The sequence below is a fragment of the Saccostrea echinata genome, unplaced genomic scaffold (genome assembly GCF_033153115.1).
Source record: "Saccostrea echinata isolate AGI-Se365-2 ecotype Australia unplaced genomic scaffold, CSIRO_AGI_Sech_v1 ptg000012l, whole genome shotgun sequence".
NCBI classification, from domain to species: Eukaryota; Metazoa; Mollusca; class Bivalvia; order Ostreida; family Ostreidae; genus Saccostrea; species Saccostrea echinata.
The window spans coordinates 21,382,203-21,404,507 of NW_026889761.1; the positions used below are offsets into that span (position 1 = coordinate 21,382,203).

At 33.1% G+C, this 22,305-nt stretch overlaps 2 protein-coding genes across 2 annotated transcripts in view; one reads left to right on the forward strand and one right to left on the reverse strand.

The window, feature by feature from the left end:
• The window catches only part of LOC133185123 (uncharacterized), a 35,611-nt gene extending 31,907 nt beyond the window's left edge, over positions 1–3,704 (reverse strand). The window contains exons 1-2 of the mRNA XM_061320182.1: positions 3,395–3,704; positions 1,261–1,517 (exon numbers count right to left, since the gene is read on the reverse strand). Coding sequence (XP_061176166.1) covers positions 1,261–1,517; positions 3,395–3,704 — 567 coding nt within the window. The remainder of the gene's footprint in view (positions 1–1,260; positions 1,518–3,394) is intronic.
• An 11,187-nt stretch (positions 3,705–14,891) lies between these two features.
• LOC133185124 (kelch-like protein 23) lies at positions 14,892–16,898 on the forward strand. Its single transcript, XM_061320183.1, has 2 exons — positions 14,892–15,216; positions 16,561–16,898. Exons 1-2 carry the CDS (start codon positions 15,066–15,068, stop codon positions 16,896–16,898), a joined length of 489 nt encoding a protein of 162 aa, XP_061176167.1. The 5' UTR covers positions 14,892–15,065.
• Positions 16,899–22,305: the final 5,407 nt, after the last annotated feature.

Consider the following 22,305-nt stretch of genomic DNA (forward strand, 5'->3'; position numbering starts at 1 on the left):
GTTGCTTTTCGTTGCAAAGTGTTTTCATCAACGTATCAAATAAATATCAATAATTTTAAGTTCTACTGTGAAACACTTGCAATAATTGTGAATTTGTGATAGTGCATCTTATCAAGTACACAAGTTTTGTGAAGGAAACTAATATTTTTTCACCATGTCGAATTCTTTGTCGTAGTCGGTGACGAATAAATTTTGCCTATTTTTTGACACTTTCTTTTCGAAATGCTCTATTCTCTTCCGCAGTATTTTAGATTTGGTCAACTCTGAAATTGATTTGTATCTTTCTTTATCTTCTAATTTGTAATGGGTGCATTTAGATGCAAGGTCTATTGCTGCAGTCAAGAGTTTCTCCAAATTATATCGTTCAGCAGCAATGATGTATCCAAGAAGTGCGTCCAAAGTAATAGCAGAAGAAATTTGATTACAAGATCTAACAAGACGATCCTCACATTCATTTTTCTCGGCTGAATTAAGAGTGTCCCATAACAACACCATAAGATTCAAAATATTTTTTTTTGAACCTGGAAAAAAAATCAAATTACATTTAATTTATCTATCGTGACATATTTTATTAGATATACTGTGCGATCAATTTTCAAGTTACTATCAATTTTCAAGTTACGAACACGTTGCAGTAGCCTAGTGGTAGGGCGTTTACTTCGTGATCGGGAAGTCCAGGGTTCGATTCTTGTTCCCGGAGCTGCGTCAAACCTTGAACAAGACGTTTAAGATACACCATAGGTCGTGACTGTTCCTTCATCAAGCACCAGGCGTTAGAAGAGATTATACATGTAAATTCTCATTTAAGAATTTTTCACTTTCTTATGCCGGGTGCTTGGCAGAGGAAAAGTCACTATCTGTGTCTACGTCTTAATTATGACGCTGCGCGACGAACGAAAATCGAACCTGGACTCCAGATTATTAAGCAAACGCACTACAGCAAGACGAATGTGACTGGTCATTAAAGGAGAAAGTCAAAGTCTTTTGGATGAGACCTTAAATTCCAAGATTCCCAGTCACGGTGTTGGCACTTCAGATATCCCTCACTGTTACGACCGTAAGCGCCATAACTTGGTCGATATTTATGGCACCTTACCTAAAGCAAATGACGTCCCTTTAGGAGTGAAAAATTCTCGAATGAGACGTCAAACAACATACAATCAATCAAGTTACAATACCTGTGGTTAATGCTGGTTTCAATTCATTCTCAAATGAGGTAATTCGAAGCTCTGCAATCCTTTTTTGAATATCCGCGGAAACCTTAGCATCGATTCCTGCCAGCTTTAAAGACTGTGGAGGGCATTCTGCACATAACCGGAGAGCAAAGGGAAGTACTGAGTTCATGTTAAATTGTGCAGCACAAGCAGTGTAGTTTACAAGAGTACTGGTCTCAATGCGTTTTTCTATATCTCTAGCAGTGCTTTGACAGACTTCTCTGAGAAGTGATTCGCATTTATCCTTGACAGCTAAGATCTGATATTCCTCAGCCAGCGGAATAATCTTTAGTACTTTATTTTCTGGAACAAAAATATCATATTTTAAAGGAAACATACTCAGATTGTCCAGTTATATATTGGCAATATTATTTAGATTTATTCCGTTTTCCTGTTTTGGGGGTATACGTCTATGTTCATGATAAATTGAAATAATTTTTTGATAATTGTTTAATTATAGTTTAACTGATAGAATCTATTTGTCATATAACTGATTAAAAAACACACGGATCCACCCCCCTCGAAATTCCAGAGGCGGGAAATCAGGTGCCTAGGAAGAGGAGTAAGCATCCCATGTTGACCTGTCACACCCGCAGCAAACCCTATGCATTGATCAGATGGAAAGAACATTTCGAAGTCAAATTAAGTATAGAAACAAAGGCCTTACAATTGTTATGAAACGCGTTAGCCAAAATATACAAACCAGTGATAGTTTAAATTTGCTAACAATGTCATTATAACGACCAAAGAATATGATCAACTTATCTATCAGTAAGGGAGGGATTCTTCTTATAAGAACACTTATTTCTTATATTTAAAAATCAATGAAATTTTCACAGAATCAAGAAGACAATATCACTAAGTGATGGTATCACTTAGATTAAACTTGACCCTTTTTCTATTAGAGGCAAGGTCAGGTCAAGGTCAGTACCTTTTTCCCGGACATTAAGAATAAAAAATTACTGTTGCCAATCATGCGATGCCTACTTCTATTTCAATAAATTAAATGTTTTTCTTTTTGCATAAAGAGATATTACCATATAGGGTTTTTAAGATGATATTACCAAATTGACATAAATAATTCAGCTGAAATGGATATTGGCTAATCCTTTTTTTCTTTATTTTTCCCAAAATTTTAAGATATTTTAGTTATTTTTATATGCTTCCTATATTTAAATTTTTCTTATTGTCACATATGGTAAAGTTGTCACATAAGGATACAAAATGATATAAAAACAAAAAGAATTGACCGTTTACTAAGAGAGAAAAAACACTTTTTACGGATTTTTGGCTCAAATCTGAACTTAGATTGGAAGCTTTTAAAAGCTAACATAATTGTAGTTTGTTGTTAAGTCATATTTATTTGATATATTTTAAAACTGTAGTCCCTTATTATTAATTTAACTTACATTTAAAAATTTTCTCCAAGTCTATGATTGTGTAAAAATTATAACTAAATTCATAGTTCTATAATTATTTTGAGAGGCAAAAAAAAGATATTTTCATACGCCGCCATTCCGCCAAAAATATAGTCGCTGCTAGATTTCAAGCTCAGTTTACCATTTCTATTTAAAGTTGTACAATTGTGATGAGGAAAGAAAAATATGATCTTTTAAATCTCTTACATCTAAATTTATAAAACATATAAGCACATATACTTTCAATTTTTCATCAAGTCAGAAACCAGACAAGAATCCCTCCTTAAGCATATCTCAATTCCTGAAAATGAATTTCACGTAAATAAAATTTCCTAAACTTACAAAAATGAATTCAAACAAATGTAATCTGATTTTAAAAAATTGATCTCAAAATAGTCTCTAAATTTATTTGTTAAATTTACTTCCTATTGTGGTCCAACGACAGCCACAATGATTACGATTTTACAATTTTTTTAATAGATGCTTGCATATTTTTTCGAATAATTAGGACTAATTATATAAAAGGTTTAGAAGACTTTTCATGTATAGTCTTACACTATCATTGTAAGTAAAACCGTTTACCTTTTCTTATTTGTATTTAAGATGTATATTTTCAATCCAACTAAAAATTTTGCATATTGGATATATTTTACAATTAAAGAATACTTTTAACTGAAATACCCGGTTTTACAAAAAGTATTTTCTCATTCTTATTTGTCAGTCCAAAGGTATTTCCGCTTCTATTTCGCCCATACCTCTTACCTGTTATAGGTTCTTCACGTTCCGGATAATAAAAAGTGTATAAAAAGTCCACAAAATCAGCATATTTCTTCCCTGGCAATGGTATCTTTTCTTTGTATTTTTCAGTGAAGTCCGACTCAAACATGGCCTTAAACACAAGTGATTTTTCTGCTAACACCTGTTTGTTGACATGTATATCCCGGCCTTCCACCTCCAGTATGACGTCGGTAGGATGGAAATGTATTTGGGGCTCATCTTCCAGTGCAGTTTTCTTCGTTTTACAATGCACTTCTCCCGAGCGTTGACTTTGTCTTTTGCGTCCAGTCGCCATAATTGTTCTACTTTTAGGAAGAACCAGTAAAGCAAGTGTTAAGTTACACTGTGATCATTCAAATGTGTTATAGATTGAATTAAAATCTTTAAATGGGTGCTACTTGGGGGTGTTTTGAATTTATTCAAATTTTAAAGATTTTTATCTACGTTATTCGTATATTGTTCCTTTTGATGAACGATGGCAAAAATGATTGAGAATGTGTTTGAAATTCATACAGTTGAATTTGTATTCAATCTCTCCTTTTTTAAAATTATATTTTAAAAAAACCCTTTGGTATTCCCCTTCTTTTCAAAAGTTTGTGTGTTTTAAATATATTGATAGCAACCACGAATAGCCAGGAGTTAACTCAATATTATTTATTTATCTGTCTGGAATCGTACTGGTAGTCTCAGTATTGTCCTTCTCTGAGGGTCTTTACTCTTCATCCTAAACTTTGAATTGTATTTGGGTTTTTTTCTTCATCAATTTTTTTTTCTAATATTGGATTTGCAAGTCTGCTAGAAAATATCAATGCATACATGTCACAAACATTTCGGTAAACAAGTCATCAGGTCGTAGTTCAACGACGAGTGTTGACAAAGTAAGCAGTCGCCAGTGTCTCAGTATCAACATGATGAGGAATAAACCTAACTAAAATCGTAGATGCTATATATGTAGTTAAATTTTATTGTTATGTTTATATTTCTAATATTGAACATTAAATTAAGTGGCTTGGTGTCTCTATACTTTTTCCGACCGAAATTCCTCAACTTTTTATTATCCAGCATCGGATGTTTCTTTTAATTGTCTTTTCAACTATCGAAAACCGGTTTTCACGACAGAAAATCCCAGATAACTACCTGCTCACAATTATTGATCACAAGTAGCTTTTCTCAGAATATTCGTTCAATATAGGATTTACCCTTTGCTCAACCTGAATTGAAAGCGTAATCACCTTCCAGCCGATTTACACCTTGCACCGTTTAGTCAAAATCATTGGCTTATTCCAATATTTTTATAAAATTATCCGTCTCAAATGTATATATATATAAGAAATGAATAACACGTTTAAAAACTTTACTGGGAAATGAAGTGGGTCGTTCGATAATTAGGATAGTCAACTATTCGACTATCAATCGAATGGACCGACGATAATGAATCGACTTTCGAATGTTATCATAATTAAATAAATGCAACAAAAGAGTGATATTGGAATTCTCATCACAAAATTGAGAAACCGTCTTTTCCCAGAGACAGTCGAAAAGATAATTTTCCTCATAAAAAACGGTTGATTTTACCATGTATAGAACATGTAGAAAGTACAGAAATTATAAGTGCTTCACTACTGTCGCGTACTGCTAGAATTATTTATCAGTAACTGCCTGTGTTGTTTTTGTAATTAAATACCCACCAATTTATTAGGCTTTGTCTGTGAAATCATTAATTGGACTTGATCTTATACCAAGTACCAATTATTTTTTGTTATTTTAAGATTGCTCAAACGCAAGGAAGAAACCATAACTATGACATGTTTTGACACTTCGATAATTATTAAAACAATTTGCTTACATTTTAAACTGTATAAGGACATTTTGATAGCCAGAGCAAACAATAATCGAATAAGCAGTATCTAACTGTTTAACAATTTCACAAGCACTTGCCGTGATCGGGAGGTCGTGAGTTCGAATCTCGGCCGCGACAGACACAAGTCGATAAAAAAATGGGTAGCAACTGTTCCTTCGCCATGCGCTCGGAACTTTGAAATGAAAGTTGCGGGTCTTTCGGATGAGACGGGGTGTGACCCGTCTGCAGGGGATGCTCACTCATCCATGGCACATGATCCCATCTCTGATGTTTAGAGGTCCGTGTTTGCTCTGCTCCTATTTTGTATTGTTTAATGGACTTTTGAGCTTGAATACTGTTCGTTATCTTCATATATTTCATTTCACCTGAAAAACCGAGGCCCCGTGTCACGGCAGGCGTTGGCACGATAAAGATCCCTCACTGCTCAATGGCCCTGAGTGCCGAGTAAAGGTCAAAATATGAAGCCCTTCACCGGTATATGGTGACGCCTCTATATGATTGAAAAATTCTCGAATGGGACGTAAAACAATATACAATCAATCAATCAATCACAAGCACTTTGCGTGTGGATAGTGTGAGATTAACCCCCTCCCCCATTTTATTTCATAATAAGCCTTAAAAAATATCTCCTGGCAATTTTTTTTCCTTTGCTTACTAAAATAAAAACTGACTGCATGTACAGACCGATTTATGAATTCTATTGATGGGGAAATCATACATTTTGGAGAATTAGGTTTCGAAATTCAAATAATCATGCTATCCACGCGTTACGTTGCATAAATTTTGATTTTACTTTTTAAATAGATTTAAGTAAAAGGCTTTCTGAGTTATAAAATTTAATACATCATGTACCAGTGAAGTTTGAAATACAATTTTTTTTCCAGAAAATGTTCCGAATATATTCGGCTATCGTTCGAATAATTCAATCGAATAGTCGACTAAGGAAAATAAATATTTTGACATCCCTATTGATAATCAAATTTTCTGTGAAAGCCATCAGGATTTGATCACGTGACCGACCATATTTACTTCCAGATTTTAAACTAATCTGTCTTGTTATTTTCTTTTTCTGAAATAAAGTTTAACACGCCCCTTGATAAATACTTTTGTTAGAAGAAATCAAAGAAAAACTTCATAAAATTTTACATCTTAAATCTTTGTCATTTATTCTCATGTTTGGAAAATATCAACTGCATAAATTGATAACAGATGATTCCAAAAAGAAACAGGAGTTTTGATCTACTTATATTCAAAGACCATAAGTCAATATGACCGGATATATATGAGAAAAAGGACGTGTTTTGAAAAATGAGGCCCATAGCTTTTGAGGAAGTGTACATGTACATTATGACATTAATATGAATTACTTTGAAAACTGGGCGGATGTGTCGGAAATGTTAACAATAAATTATGCCGGGGTTAGACAAAAATACCTCTGAAAGTAAACCTACAGATGACCAGCATGGTCCTAAGGGTGGGGAGACTTCTGGTGGTCAGGCTCCTGATGGGGAGTTGGAGGCAGTGGGTGGGGAGACTGGGAATGACCAGGGCGGTCAGAGGAAGTACATCAGTGTAAGAACTGACGTCACAATGGAGGTAACATATACAAAAACTGTAAACAGGGAAATCCTTTTATTTTCGATCCTTTTATCCTCATTGCAAGGGGGAATTTTGATAGGGTCGATATCAAAGACAAAACAGACTTACCAATTTACCGCATCTTTGTCTAAGCGAATTTAAACGAAGCAAATCATTGCAAGTGTTGTAGGGCGAAAAAAAAAAACTGGGGTGGAAAAACTGTATGCAGAACTGTTCACAGTACTGCACAATTTCGGAAATTCAGAAAGGGTTCCATTTATTGTATGTCTCAAAACATAATGCATTTTTTAAAAACATTTTTGGGAAAAATTCAAATTTTTATTGAAGTACAACCAACAATATTATAAATTGTCCAACTCTGTTGCATTTTGCGCTTCAATCAAACTAGCAAAAATGTAAATACAAAAGATGAAATGGCAAACATTTCAAGTCCCAGAATTAACGCCAAATCAGGAATAACACGCGTTCTAATGAATTCCACAGTGTGCCTGCACAACCTTAACTGCGATTTAAAAGCGCTCTATCGTTACAAGACTGTCTAGAGAATATCTTTGTAGAGGATGTTTGGTATTGCAGCCATTGCCGCAGTTTGTTGATCTCTGTGTTTGCCGCCAGTTTCGAAGTCAAGGAACCTTATAGACAATGTTCTACATATAGAAGGGAACCACACGTCCAGACATGAGGAGATTACCACAACAGCTAGGACATTCACTCAGACCTTTATAATTCCCAATGACAGACCAGACCATAATTATTTATCTTCAGTCACCAGCTTCACTAATGTAGACTACCTCTGTTTCTATTCTTTCTTCACATGTTGATAATACACTGACCTATAGATGTAAAATAAAAAAAAAAAAACCAATCAATTTGTGTTATACAAATATCACAATAAGAGAAAAAAAAACAAAAATATTTTTGCAGGTTAAGGATTAAGACACGTGCTACAAATACAGATTGATATATATTTTTGGAGTTATTACACCCACAATTTCAAGAAAATTTTCGGGTATATTGTTGTTATTATGGTTCGTCCGTCTGTCACACTTTCTTCTTCTTGTAATTCATCTTACAATTTTCGCAGTAGCCATTTCATCGTTTGGTACATGAAGGAAGGTGCCCTGTACATGTGCAGTTAATATTAGAGTTTTCCTTACCATCCTGGGGTCAAATGAGGGTTGAAAATGACTTTTTCCCTACAAAACTGTGATTCCCAAAACTACACATTCATTTTACGCAATAGTCATATCATATTTTGCAAGATGATTGATGGTGTCAAGTAGATGTGCAATAAAGTTTCGAAATTTTCATTTTCACCCTTGGGTTCAAGTAACGGTCGAAAGATGTCGTTTTTAGCCCCCTGAGCGTGCCCGGCGTCTGTTTGTCGTCCGTCGTCTGTTGCTGCCGTGGGTCGTCTCTCCTCTGTAAACTTTCCACATTTTCGAGTTCTCAAAAACCAGTGACCTAATTTAATGCAAACTTGTTACGATGCGTTCTTGGGTAAAAGAAATTCAAGTTTGTTCCAATGAAGGGCCACATCCTCTTTCAAGGAGAGATAATACAGAATTAATGAAAATTTAATGGCATCTTTTAAAAATCTTCTTCTAAAAAATTACAATGTCAGAAAGGAGGAAACTTCTTTGATAGCTTCATACATAGTGATATTAAGGTTTGTTCAAATCATGACCCCCGGGGTTAGGGTGGATCCACAAGTGATCAAAGGCATGTATAGGGATATATAGGAATGTCTTTAGAAATCCTTTGCTCAAGAAAAGTAAATCTATAATAAGTTTTATAAATACAGAAACATCCTCAGTTAATGGACATTCAAGATTTTAAAATCATGACCCTGGTGGTATGGCATGGCCACAACGAGGGATCAAAGTTATACAAAGAAAAATGTAGAGGAAATATATTTAAAAATCTTCTTCTCAAGAACAGGAAAACAATGACTAGTCATATTGATATAGAAGCACCCTCAAGTAATGTAGAGTCAAGTTTGATAAAATCATGACCCTTAGGGATTGGGTGGGGCCACAGCTAATATAGGAAAATTCTTTTAAAATCCTCTCAAGAATAGCAAAGTTATAATTAGCTACATTGATACAGGAGCATTCTTAGGTATTAAAGATTCACTTTTGTTCAAATCCTGTTCCCCGGGATAGGGTTGCGGCCACCAAAGTTGATCAGAGTTATACATAGGAACAAGTAGGAAATATCTTTGAAAAGCTTCTTCTGTAGAATAGCAAAGTCATGTTTTGTCAGATTAATATAGAAGTATCCATGGTTAATATAGATATAATTTTGCTCAAATTATGACCTCCGGAGGTAAGGTGGGGCTACAAAAGAAGACCGTACTTTTACATAGAAATATATAGGAATAATCTTTAAAAAATATACTTAAGACATGATAAGTCAGAAAAATAAGGAAGCGTTCACAGTCAGTGTAGATTCTTCAAGTTTGTTCATCATCAATCTGGGGATAGGTTGGGATTTCTTATATATTTTAACTTTTAAATAATGAACTGATTTCTGCTTTTCTCTAACCAGTGTTTTGGTGAGCGATTTAGTCCTCATTTTTACGAAAAACCTGGTTCCAAGAACTCTTTATACATTTTACTTAGTAGTATCTCATCTTTTGCAAGATGATTAAGGGTGTTCTGTGGATGTGAAATAAAGTTTTCATTTTCGCCATAGGGGTCAAATAGGAGTCGAAAATGTCGTGTGTTTTTTTTTGTTTGTTTTTTTTTTAACAAAACTTTAGTGCTCGTCATACATTTTTCATAGTAGCTATCTCATCTTTTGTAAGATAATATAAGGTTTCCTGCATTTTGTTATTTTCATTCTCACCCTGGTGACCAAATGTAGGTCGAATTTGGATTTTTCTGAAAATCCCCTTTTTCAATCAGAATTTTTAATTTATTACAATCTTAACTTTTAGACCGGTGATGAAATCATTTTTGAAATACTAACAGAGGCCAATATGGTCACCTGAGCATTTATGCTCAATTTGATACAATTCTTTTTTTAAATTTTAGATTTTAGATTAATTGCCTGACGCCACGTGCGTCAGGCAGTCTAAGGATTAAATTTTCCATGGTACGAAACTAAGCGATCATTCTTAATGAACTAGATTTTGTGCACACTGATTTACATCGGAATTTGCTACCTGCATTTAAACAAATACAGTTTGCAGAAGAAAAAATCATATTAATAATGCAAAATAATGATGCGTTTAATTCCTTCAGGTTTTTTTTTTTTTTTTTTTTTTTTTTTTTTTTTTTTTTTTTTTTTTTTTTTTTGCATGGACATGTTTATTCTTTGCGATTCTTTGTACGGACATGTCCTGTAACATTTTTTCTGCGTTTCTAAACTACTGAATCAGTCCATTAGCCTTCTACGTAAGGGTCGACACAATCATTTCGCGCCAAATGTCAGAAGTAATCTTAGGCCTTTTTCTTGGATTGTTCTATTAAATGGGTGTGACAACTTCTATGGAAATAAATAAAGTTTGTTCTTTTGAGCTGATTCTTAAGCTTTGGATTTTTTTAATTAACTGCAAATTTTATCTCATTTTTTTTAAAGAACACATTGTTATATATGGGCAGACAACACTAAAGCAGTTGATTTTCTGATTATTCTTATGTTTTGTTTCCCGGTTATCCTATAAGTGGATAAGTCCATTCATAAACAAACTCCCTCCACTAGTAAATTGGACATCCCTTCTTGATTCAGTCTGTTTTTTCACCTTTTCATTCAAATTACATTTATAAATAATGTACGTTACAGGGTTAGGTTTTTAAAAAATCTTAGAAAGTCAGCCAGTAACATGTTATTTCATGCTTTGTGATGATTAAGGGTTTCCTTTTAATACAGTGACAAGAGTGTAGGTCAGTACCCGTGGAGGAATGGGCTTCCCTCCCGTTAGGTTCTAAGTAAAGAATCGCCAAAATGAAGAAGACATCATGATCTGCACTTAGGCCCGTAGGAAGCAAATTCAGTGGTGGTGGTGGTGGTGGGGGGGGGGGGGTTGCACAGCTATACATTTTCAGTTGTCAGTTGAAGGGGGTGCGGGCACTACCAAAATTTCCTGATCCTGACAAGCAAAAAACGTTTTTATTGAAGGGGGGAAGCACAAGCAGTAGTATCTATGTTTACTATAGTAATCTATATATCGGCAAAATTTTGGGGGGGACGCACCCCCCCCCCCCGGTTCCCACGGCCATGGTACTGGTTTCCATTTCAAAAAGCACGTTATTATAGAAGAAATGCAAAATGTTTGAAATCAATTGAAAAGAAAAACTATAAACAATTTTAAAACTATAAATAAAGATGTATTTTAAACTCATTTATAATACATGTACATGTATATGGTAAGATCATCATCGCGTGAGTTTTGTCCAGGAGGGGAGGTATTAGTTTCTTGTTTTGCTCTAGCTATAAAGTGTACAGGCCATTTACTTTGAGTCCTAGAGCAGCATTTTTGTCTCAAACACTTCAAGACAACTTTCCCAGTTAAAACTGTTTACAATTTACTTCGTCGTCAAGAACGACGGAATACAGACCAGTCTATAAATAGAGGCCATATCATCAATCTATCACTGACCAGAGAAGCGCGCCCTCTGGTAAGAGAGTAATATGAATTTCTTTTGAACGACTCATCTAACTATTTTTCCCAGAATTCCAATCACCCAATGTAACTAGTTAGCCCGTGGGCTAACTAATAAATGACCAAATATTGGCATGTCTTAGATATTCGTTATTCTGTAGTATTTGGTTATGACATTTGAGAAAGTCATTTGTACATATTATGTACTGAAGCATCTCAACTATGTCGCTCTTTGATGTTGGAAATCTTTAGCACCTCTCTTGCTTATACGTTCCATAGATATTCACTGATTAGTCAGGCAAGCTTTTTGAAAAGCTATTACTTGTTATAGAATAACTTTTATGACTACCTTTGTATAAGGGAGCTAGAGTACATATACAGGCAAATGCTTGTGTGCGGGTATTACTCCCTTATAACAACATAACATAATTTTATTTCAAATTCAAAAATATTTTTGATAAGTACTAAATGAGCTTCTACGGAAGCCCATTTAGGACCTATAAAAAATATGATTGAATTTGATATAACGAATTGTTGAATTTGTTATAATCATAACTCGTTATAATTGTTATAATTCGTTGCATCAATTTCTTTGAAGTCGTTATAACGAATTTAATCTGTTATAACAAATTTGCTGAATTCGATATAACGAATTGACTGGTACTGTACTGGTCCCTGCTGATTAAGCAGATAACACCATTGTCTTTGTTTGTAAGGCTCATTATATTAAATGTATTTTAGAGGAACTTGGATTTAATTCTACAAGTGGTAATCCAACATATACTCATAATTCCCTTTCTAAGGAAGAAATTCTTCAAAATCATATGTCAATTTTGAATATTTTTAATATTCCAAACAACCAAAATAAATTTGGATTACATATCTATATCGGATTCCGAAACTTCATAAAAATCCTTACAAACAAAGATACATAGCGGGATCCAGTAAATGTTCAACCAAGCCTCTTTCTTTACTTCTCACTAAGATATTAACAGTAGTACTGTGCAACAATATATTCGAGAAGTAGTGTAAATCTGATGTGGATACTTTAAAATTCCAAGAATCTTTTGGAAAATTTGAAATCACAAGATTTTACCAAAATCAACAGCTTAAAAACTTACGACTTTTCAACTATATACACAACCATTCCTCACGATAAATTAAAGTCCAGGCTCTTTGATATCATTGACAGCTGCTTTTTCAATAAAAATGGAACTCGTAAATTACTTACCTTGTCATTGGTCATTTGCAAAATTATTTTGTTAAAAAACATTCTGATTGTACACATAAGTACTCTGAAGTTGACATTAAAAAGATGCTTGAGTTTCTGATTGACAATATCTATGTGATTTTTATAGACCAGGTCTTCCAACAATCTATTGGAATTCCCATGGGTACCAATTGCGCCCCGTTATTAGCAGACCTTTTTTGCATTCATATGACACAGATTTTGTCCAAAGTCTTATACGTGAAAAGAAGAAAACAAAAAGAGTCGGACACATCTGTTTCATATCTGGATATTTTAGTTGAAAAAGACGTTAATGGTAATCTAACAACCAAGCTTTGTGATAAACTTGATGACTTTAACTTTTCAATCGTCAACTTCCCTTACTTATGCAGCAATATACCTTCATCACCTGTATACGGGGTTTGTTGTTGATTCGATATTCAAGAGCATGCTCTACGTATGTACAATTTCTAAAACGAGGTAAATTCTTGAAAAACAAGTTGATGAAACAATAATATCGGCAGTATCGTTTAAAATCATCATTTCGTAAGTTCTATGGTCGATACAATGACCTTGTCAGCAAATACAATTTATCATTAAATCAAATGCTGACTGACGTTTTTCATACTAATTGTTAGGCCATTATTTACACATTGAATTGTCGACGGATTTTTCCGTTATCTCCAGATTATGTCAAGGAGCACACGGCGGGTGTGACCGGTCGGCAAGGGATGCTCACTCCACCTGATCCCACCTCTGATGTTTTGGATGTTGGATTTTGGATGTTTGCTCTGCTCCTATTTGTGATGTTTAATGGACTTTTGAGCTTGAATACTGTTCGTTATCTCCATATATTTTATTGAAAAGTTTGTTATAACAAATTAAACTCGTTTTAATGAATTCTTTAATTTGTTATAAGGAATTGAATTTGTTTAAACGAATTTGTTATAACGAATTGAATTTGTTTTAACGAATTAGGTAAATCGTTATATCGAATTCGTATATATTTTTCTATAGACCCCTATTGTTGAATGTGATAAAACGAATTTAATTCATCATAAAAAAATTATAGAATCTGTTGAAACGAATTTAATTCGTTATAACAAATTTTAGAATTCGTTTTCAAGAATTTAATCGGTTATAACAATTTTTTGAATTTGTTATAACGAATTCAACAAATCTGTTATAACAAATTTAATTCGTTATTACGAATACAAATTTTTTTATAACGAATTATATTCGTTATTTCGAATTCAAAACAGTTTTTAGGTCCAAAATGGGCTTCCGTAAATATGCTATGCTTTTGTATTTCTTTTAAACTGATCATCTTTCAGTCATGTCTTTATTGATGAGACGGAGGCTGACATATGTATTCCTTTAAACACTTTAGTTTATGATAACTTAGTTGAAAAAGTTTTCGTTTGACAATCAATAAAAAATAATTAAAAATAGTTCTAGATAAACAAACTGTAGCGGCAGAAGAATATAAAGAAGTTGACATGATTGTTTACATTCATATATGTTGTTCTCGAAATTCTTATTTGCACCATTACAGTCAATTTTTTAAATCTATTTCACGATGAAAACAATTATCGACCCATATTCAGTATGTTTAAACGCAAAAATCAATATTCTTTTATCTGATTTTAAGGGTATCCTAAAGGTAAAGCTGTGCTATCTATTTGGCAAAATAGAAATAAGAAGTTACAAATACATGTACTAATTATGAAAATACAAATAAGATTGATAATTTTCTCCTCTAAATTTGAAACGATGAATTTGTTCCTTCAATTTTAGAGTTTCAGTAAGCACGGTCTTATCAGTGATCTCTTTTGCAATGTATCTTAAAAAAATGAGAAAATATTAAGTCTACAAATATCTCTTTTTCAATCGTTGGCTCTGGGTTTTTAATATCTGTACTTTAAATATTAACATGAAATAAATATATCATATCTTAATTAAATGACGTGCTGAGATTATCATGGAATTGAATGCTCAGTCTGCAGTTTGCAAGTACATGTACTGCAATTTACCATATCGTGAAGACAACATTTCTACTTTTGTTGCATAGAAATTGCGACCGGAACCCTGTGTAGCGCCCCATTTAAATATTGCTATTGAAATTTTAAACAAGGTTCGTTGCATGCATTTTTAGCCTTAATCACACTATAACACGTAAGACGAAAAATAGCATGGACACTGAATGCAAGACACCCAAGCTCCTCTGCAGCAGGATGGAAAACAATGCTTGCGAATTACCATCCAGTGCCGATATTAAAAAGCCCCTAAAACCTTTCCCTCCCACTGACGTTATACTTGAGGTAGAAGGAATGGATTACACCTCAATAAACAGGTGTTGATGGACAAATCACCCATGTTTAAGGCTATGTTTGAAATCGACTTAAGCGAAAAACACAAACAAAGGATACCTCTGCCAGGAAAGAAGTATACAGATTTTGTGAATTTTTTATACACCTTTTATAACCCCGAACTGGTGGCTCCAATAACTGGTAAGTGTTACTCTGGGTTGTTAAATTCTACGATCATGTTGTTGAACCATACCATTAAAGTAACTAGACCATAAGGGCACAATAAAGATAATAAATCGCAAAATACAGTAAAAACTGGTTATAAAGAAATCATTAATACACCAACATTTACTTCCATATAACCGAAATTATTGAAACATACATGTAGTAAAAAGTTTTCTACGGGATTCATGTAATATACTAACAACCGAGACTTCCTCATAAGTGAGATGATGAAATCCCACATGCCCCTAAAGAAGTAATTCAAATGTTCATGTTTTTGCACCTTGGCTTTCACATTTTAGTCTTTCAATATACATGTACAACCAAGCATAGTGATGTGGTTAGGATTATTCCAGTCTGTCAGAGTGAGAGCATATTGTGATGTGTTTTCTTTTTCATTAATTAAAGATATATTAATTATAAATCAAAATCGGGGCTATTTTATCAGGACCTTCACTATATATTTGCTTTATTTATCATCGACTGCATATGGATTTTATTCTCCAAGTTGATTCGATACACAAGAGCATATGTTCTTAAATCGAGGCAAACTATTGACAAGGAAGTTGCTGATACAATGATATCAAGTCTCATTTAAAGTCAACATTATCATAATTCTATACTGTAAGTCGATACAGTACAATGACCTCGATACAAATCAGGAGCATAATAATAAGCGGGCGTGCTTATTCCTCCATGACACTTAATCCCACCTCTGATATTGTTAGTGGTATATGTTTGCTCTGCTTCAAATTTGTATTGTTGCAGTGGACTATCGAGTTCTATTACAGTTCGTTATCTTCATATTTCATGATGAAATATATCCTTTATTTTATTTAATATATAAATAGGTGCCAGCAAAAAACATCTCACTTACCGCATAAAATAACTCTCTGTGCAGCCTGCATGGAAAAATAGGAATCCAAACACAACAGAAATTAAGATAACTTAAAACAGAAAAAATAATAATTTTCTTCTTAAATTTACAAAACTTTGATCCCTCACTTTATACATTTTGTTTGGAACTTTATTGTGGTTTCTAGTTGAATAAAATATATTTTAAAAAAAATTATTGTAGAATCTAAATTTATTGTAAGAACTTAAATGTGATGAAACATTTTACACATAGAAGTCTAGACAAAAATCTGCATGCTTATAAGTACAGGATCAAACCTCCTTAAATGATTAATCATTATCAGACCTTTACCTCATCACCGTTTTATTTTAGAGACAGATTATGTAACTTTATTATAACAACGCAAAAACTATTTGTTATTAAAGTAATCCAATTGCAAATAAAAGAAATATCTAAATAATTTACAGAGAAAAATGTACTGGTGGCAGGATCTCTGGCAGATGAATACCAAATAATGGACCTCAAAGATAAGTGCGAATCATTTATCTTAGAAAATTGCAAACGTGCATCTGAAAACAGAGAGATCTGTATTGATATAGAAACTCTTCTGGAATATGCTTCGTACGCCGAAAATCACAATATGCCTTTGGCCCTTTCTCTGATTATAAAACTTTGCTCAAAACACAGTAATGAGTCTTTGAAAAAGGCAAACCTTGAAGCAAAGGTTTCAGCTGATACACACCGAAAAATTCTGGATATTCGATGTTCTCTCATGGAACGTAAAGTAGCAACTATTCAACTATAAATGTTAACTAAAATGTTATGATTGACCGAATGTGAAAATCTTTCTGAATTAAAAAAAAAAGATGGGGTGTACATCCTGATTGATATCTTTTCTTTTATTTCAGGAGATCAAAATATTTCAGAATTAATGGAATTTGCCTGGGAGGCTCAAGATAGTGATACGATGAAAAAATGCGAAGAACGCCTCTTAGCTATTTGCGAAAAGGTTAACAACGAAACGACTGACAATTCTATTGGAACACTTACCAAGGAGACAGTTCTAGATTACATAATCGCTGCTGAAAGATATAAACTGAAACGCCTTTTGTCATCTGCCATCGTACTAGCCTCTAAATGCAATTCTATTTCATTGGGAAATGCAGATAAATATAAAGAAATTACAAATTCAACACAGTACGAAATATGTAGTAAGCGCGTTTGTCTTCTTGAATCAAAATGTACAATAGAAAGTGACTATAACTTATTTAAACCAGCTGTCGTCTATCGTCCTAGATATAAACACCGTAAGTGGTATTATTAAGGTAAAGCCATACTCGTTTGACATCATATTGCAAACCCGAATTACAACTATCGTGCACAGTTTTTATTTTTCCCCAAATTAGATATATCTTCCTAGTTGCTTTTAAGATCTCAATGTTATATTCTCCCCAAAATTATTGGGAAAAGGCTACTTTTAAAATATTTGTGAAAAACTGACTCAATGTTTTAGAATTCTGCAGAGATTCATGTACATTTGCTTGATAATTAGGTTTTGATCGGTGTAAAAGTGCATTATTGTCTTTTTAAGCTAAAGTCTTTTGCAAGACTTGATTTTTTGTGAAAAACATAGAAATATGAATTTAAAATTGTTTAATTTAAAAGAGATGTGTTTTTTTTCATCCTTAGAAATTACATTCTTTCCAAAAATTAGTGTAAGTGCAAAAAGGTCAAGTTTCTATAATTTACATGTAAATGTAAAATCACACATAACTTTTAAATAAATGCGTATAATAAGACGCATATATTCTTTCTTCATGAAAAAAAAGATATTTATATGTTTGGTTATATATTTTCCCAATTTGGATTTCTGTCAGAAATGTAGCCAAAAAAATTGAAAATGAACATTTACATGAATGGAAAAATGACATACAGGAATCTACAGTGAGGATGCATTACATCAATAATATAATGTATTTTACTTTAATTCTTAATTTTTTAAAGGAAAAAATACTTATTTTATTCATATCTCATTCAAGTCAAATTTTTGATACAAAACATTTTTATTCTCCCCTTGTTTTCATTCGTTTGCTTTATGCATAGCTGAATATTAAGCTATCTAAATCTGATTTTGCCACAGCGGGCTCAGAATGTAACCCCAACTTTAAGTGACACTGCTGAAAAAAATAATATGATGACTATGTTTTTCCCCTATAAATATGTTTTATGTGAGTTATATAAATAATATTTAAAGTTGGAAAAATTTCCTTAAAAAATTAACCCGAGTATGGCTTCTCTTCAATCTTCAAAATAAAACGGATTTGTCAAAATTGTCTATTTTAAACGTTTAGTGACGTTCAACCTAGTCTTCTTAAGACCTTAAACCTGACATCTAATTCTGTTGATAATTCTCAACAATTCTTAAATGCCTTGTTTTATCACAAAGATGACACAAAGATGACACATTTATTCAAAATTATTTGAAAATATTCCAAGAAGGTAACTACTTACAAGTAAAGTTAGTTCCGCAGAAATATCATTTTACGCGAATAAGCACTGTGACAAATCGCTATGATTTAAAGAACTGAAACACATTACAAAAATGTAGATATTTACATTAAGCTTAATTGATAAATTCTATAAATGCTTATTCTTGAAAAATCAAGGCTAAATGTGTTAAAATTTATAGATGTACCTAAAGCGGGTTTAATTTTATGGCGCTAAAATAATCAGCTATATATAACAATTATAAAGAAACATTGCACTTTGTTATTTTTCTTATAACGGGAGTAAACATTGTAATTTGTATACATGCATATATATTGAATAAACATTTTTTTTATATTATATATGTAGGTGATACTGTAATGGAATGAGTGAGAAGAAAGAATCAGTGAGTGAATGTTAAATAAAAATCCGCAATGTTTATATGTAAACATATACTGCTATCTGAATGTTGAAATGCGGAAATAAAAAAAAATGGCGTTATTCCACGAAGTTTTTGATAACCCCTCGTAATTAACACAATGATAAAGCTATTTTTGGTGCTTTTATATAAAAAAGCATAGGACTCTGCAGTAATTATATAAATTGTAAAAACGTAAGTTTATCTAACGTGTCTAATTGAGAGAAAACCAGAAAGATCGAGCTAGGTTCAATTTCTGTATAAAATGGCCCTGTCGTTAAACGAATAAAATGACTAAAACCCTATGTCCACTTCCAACCATTAATGTAGAAACATTGCTTTCATTTCTTATAACAGTTTCATTCGAAAGTACAGGTGTTTTAAAACAGGATTTGTTATATTCCAATGTTCTTTAATGTTGCAGAAAACAGGTGTATTTGAGTACCCTCAGAAAAAGATTTTTAAATATGAGGTCAACCATCTATCCTAAAATAAAACATGTCTTATAATTTTAAGAAAGAGTTAAAGCGACAGTACGGCTGCAAAACGTGTGCCTTTTCATTCAAATTTACCCAATATATCATTAATAAATAAAGTATAAAGTTGATGTAAGCAGTTTGAGAAACAAAAATATTCTCTTCTCATACAAAATTAACGTAATTAGAATCTTCCGGAAAATCAAGGGTCGTACGAACTGGAGCAATCTTAGATCTGTTTATTTGTACCACGTGAATTCTAAAACAGCACGTGCGTACACTGTAGAGTTTGCAATTATAATGAATATGAGATAAAAGCAATTGTCAAAAGCAAATTATCATAACTTTCTGATGAAATAATCTAAAATAATAATCGTAAAGATTTTAGTCTGCTTTCAGGCGAATTTAAAAGAATTAAACAGTGTTTAAAGTACAAATGATGACGTTTTGTGTATTGGGGTCCGAGAAAGGAAAAACCACCAAGTCATACGTTATCGCGGCAAATGTCAAACAAAATATTTTTTTGCAGAGTTAAAAAAATTAGCACTTCAAATGGCAACAATGTTTATAAGTCATAGGTGTATTTTTATGTTGAGTTTACACTATTTTTTTCCCTTTGAAAGCGATGGAAAAATGAGAAATGATAACAAGTATCAACAAACCTGTCGAGTAGAACCTTCGAGAGCCCTGCGTGAGTGTCGCCGAGTTCCCGTTTCTTCCTTATCCAACGATTATATTAATCCCCAAACTAAATTTTAGTCAGGAAAGTTGCTTTTTCAAGCTCTATTTTCAGTTTCTTTTTCTTTTTGGTCGACTTTGTCAATGTAGCAGGCCTACCGGGCTTCCCCTCTCTTACCATGCTATTTTGTTTATGAAAACTACGCATGCGTGCATGGCATGAAATGTGGAACCCCGAACACGTTGCGATGTATATATTTACGTCCCATAAATAACTATTAATTTTAATGAAATAATTAAAATTATTTAATTGTGAAAGTTGTAATTTTCTGAAAGTTTATATATTTATGAGTAGTAAAAAAATTCCAAATCTTGTAGGAAATTTTATCAAGTCAGTTTTTTGATGAGATGCGCCGTACTGTCACTTTAAATTATTATAGAATTTTACATTTTGTATAAGAAGTTAAAGTCTACATAAAGTATTGAAAATCATTTTAAACTTTTGGCCATTTTTTAAAGGAAATTTAAGGATAATGAAATGATGACGCATTCATGACGACATATTGCGTCAAATAGCGACCAAATTAAGTCATATTTAATAGATATGCAGTTTTCGAGAATTGAAGTGATATCTAATGGACTCATAAATAAACTTAGCATTCTTAATTTTTCAGAAATTCACAGGGTCAAAAAAGATCATTGACAATACTTATGTACATGTAGTCTTCGTAGACCAGGTCTTCAAACAAAATGTTGGAATTCAATTAGAACTAATTGTGCTCCTTTATTAGCCGACCTGTTTTATATTTCTATGAAGAAGAATTTATTTTTTTTTAAAAACTTCTACATGAGAAGAAGAAAACATTTTCTGTGGCATTCAACTCGACATTTAGATTTATCGGCGACATTTTATCAATAAAAAAAAATAGTTACATCCATTCATATGTTTACTTGATATATCCTACTGAACTAAAAATCAAAGCCACCACAGAATCTTCCACATCTGTTTAATATTTGGATGTTTCGCTGACTTTCGACGATAAGGGCCAACTAACAACTAAATTGTATGACAAACAGGATGACTTCAGCTTTTCCATCGTAACTGTCATTCTTAATGTATAAATAGTCCGCTATCACCTACGTATGGTGTTTACATTTTCCAACTTACTCGATTCTCAAAAGCATGCTCTGAATACTATCAATTTTTAAAATTGGACAGGCTAAGGACAGATTTGATGGTACATGGATTTCAACAACCTCAGCATTTTGAAAATTATTTGGTCGTTATAATGACCCTTGTTAACAACTAAAATCTATCGTTGGGTCTTCCTTCTACCTCATTAATACATAGGACTCACGGCGGGTGTGACTGGTCGACAGTGGATACTTACTCCTCCTAAGCACATTAACCAACCTCTTGAATTTCCGCGTGTCCGTGTTTTGTGCCCTGTTCACAGATTTGCATTGTTTGTGGATTTTTATACCCGCACTTTCTAAAGTTCGGGTATATTGTTGTTACCCTGGTCCGTCCGTCCGTCTGCCACAGTTTCTTCTCCCTCACACTCCTCTTTATTTTAAGAAGTAACCAATTAATCTTTTGGAATATGATAGGAGGTGCCCTGTAGATGTGCAATAAGGTTTTGGAATTTTAAAGTTTACCCAAGGGGCAGTAGGGGGACAAAAATGATGTTTTTTCTACAAAAAGCTGTTTCCAGAACTCCCCTTACAATTAACGCAGTTGCTTAATCATCTTTTGAAAAATAATTGGTGGTGTCCTGTAGATGTGCAGTATGGTATTGGAATTTCCATTTTCCCTCTGGGGGTCAAATTGGGGTCGAAAATGATGCTTTTCTACTATAACTGGATCCCAGAACTCCTCTTACATTTTAGGCAGTAGCCTTATCATCTTTTGGATTATGTTTGGCGGTGTCCTGTAGATGTGCAATAAGGTTTCGGAATTTTCATGTTCACCCTGGGGGCATATGGGGGTCGAAAAATGACGTTCTTTTTTAATTCAAAAAAGTCCTGGTTCCCAGAACTACTCTTACATTATACGCAGTGGCCTAATCATCTTTTGAATTATGAATGGTGGTGTCCTGTAGATGTGCAGGTTTAGGAATTTTCAATATCATCATGGTGGTCAAATGAGGTCG

Bases quoted from the DNA above. Each gene is read 5' to 3' on its own strand.
- LOC133185124 (XM_061320183.1), top strand. From the start codon at position 15,066: ATGGACAAATCACCCATGTTTAAGGCTATGTTTGAAATCGACTTAAGC. The intron at 15,217-16,560 runs GTAAGTGTTACT...AATAATTTACAG, and splicing joins ACTGGTGGCTCCAATAACTG to AGAAAAATGTACTGGTGGCA.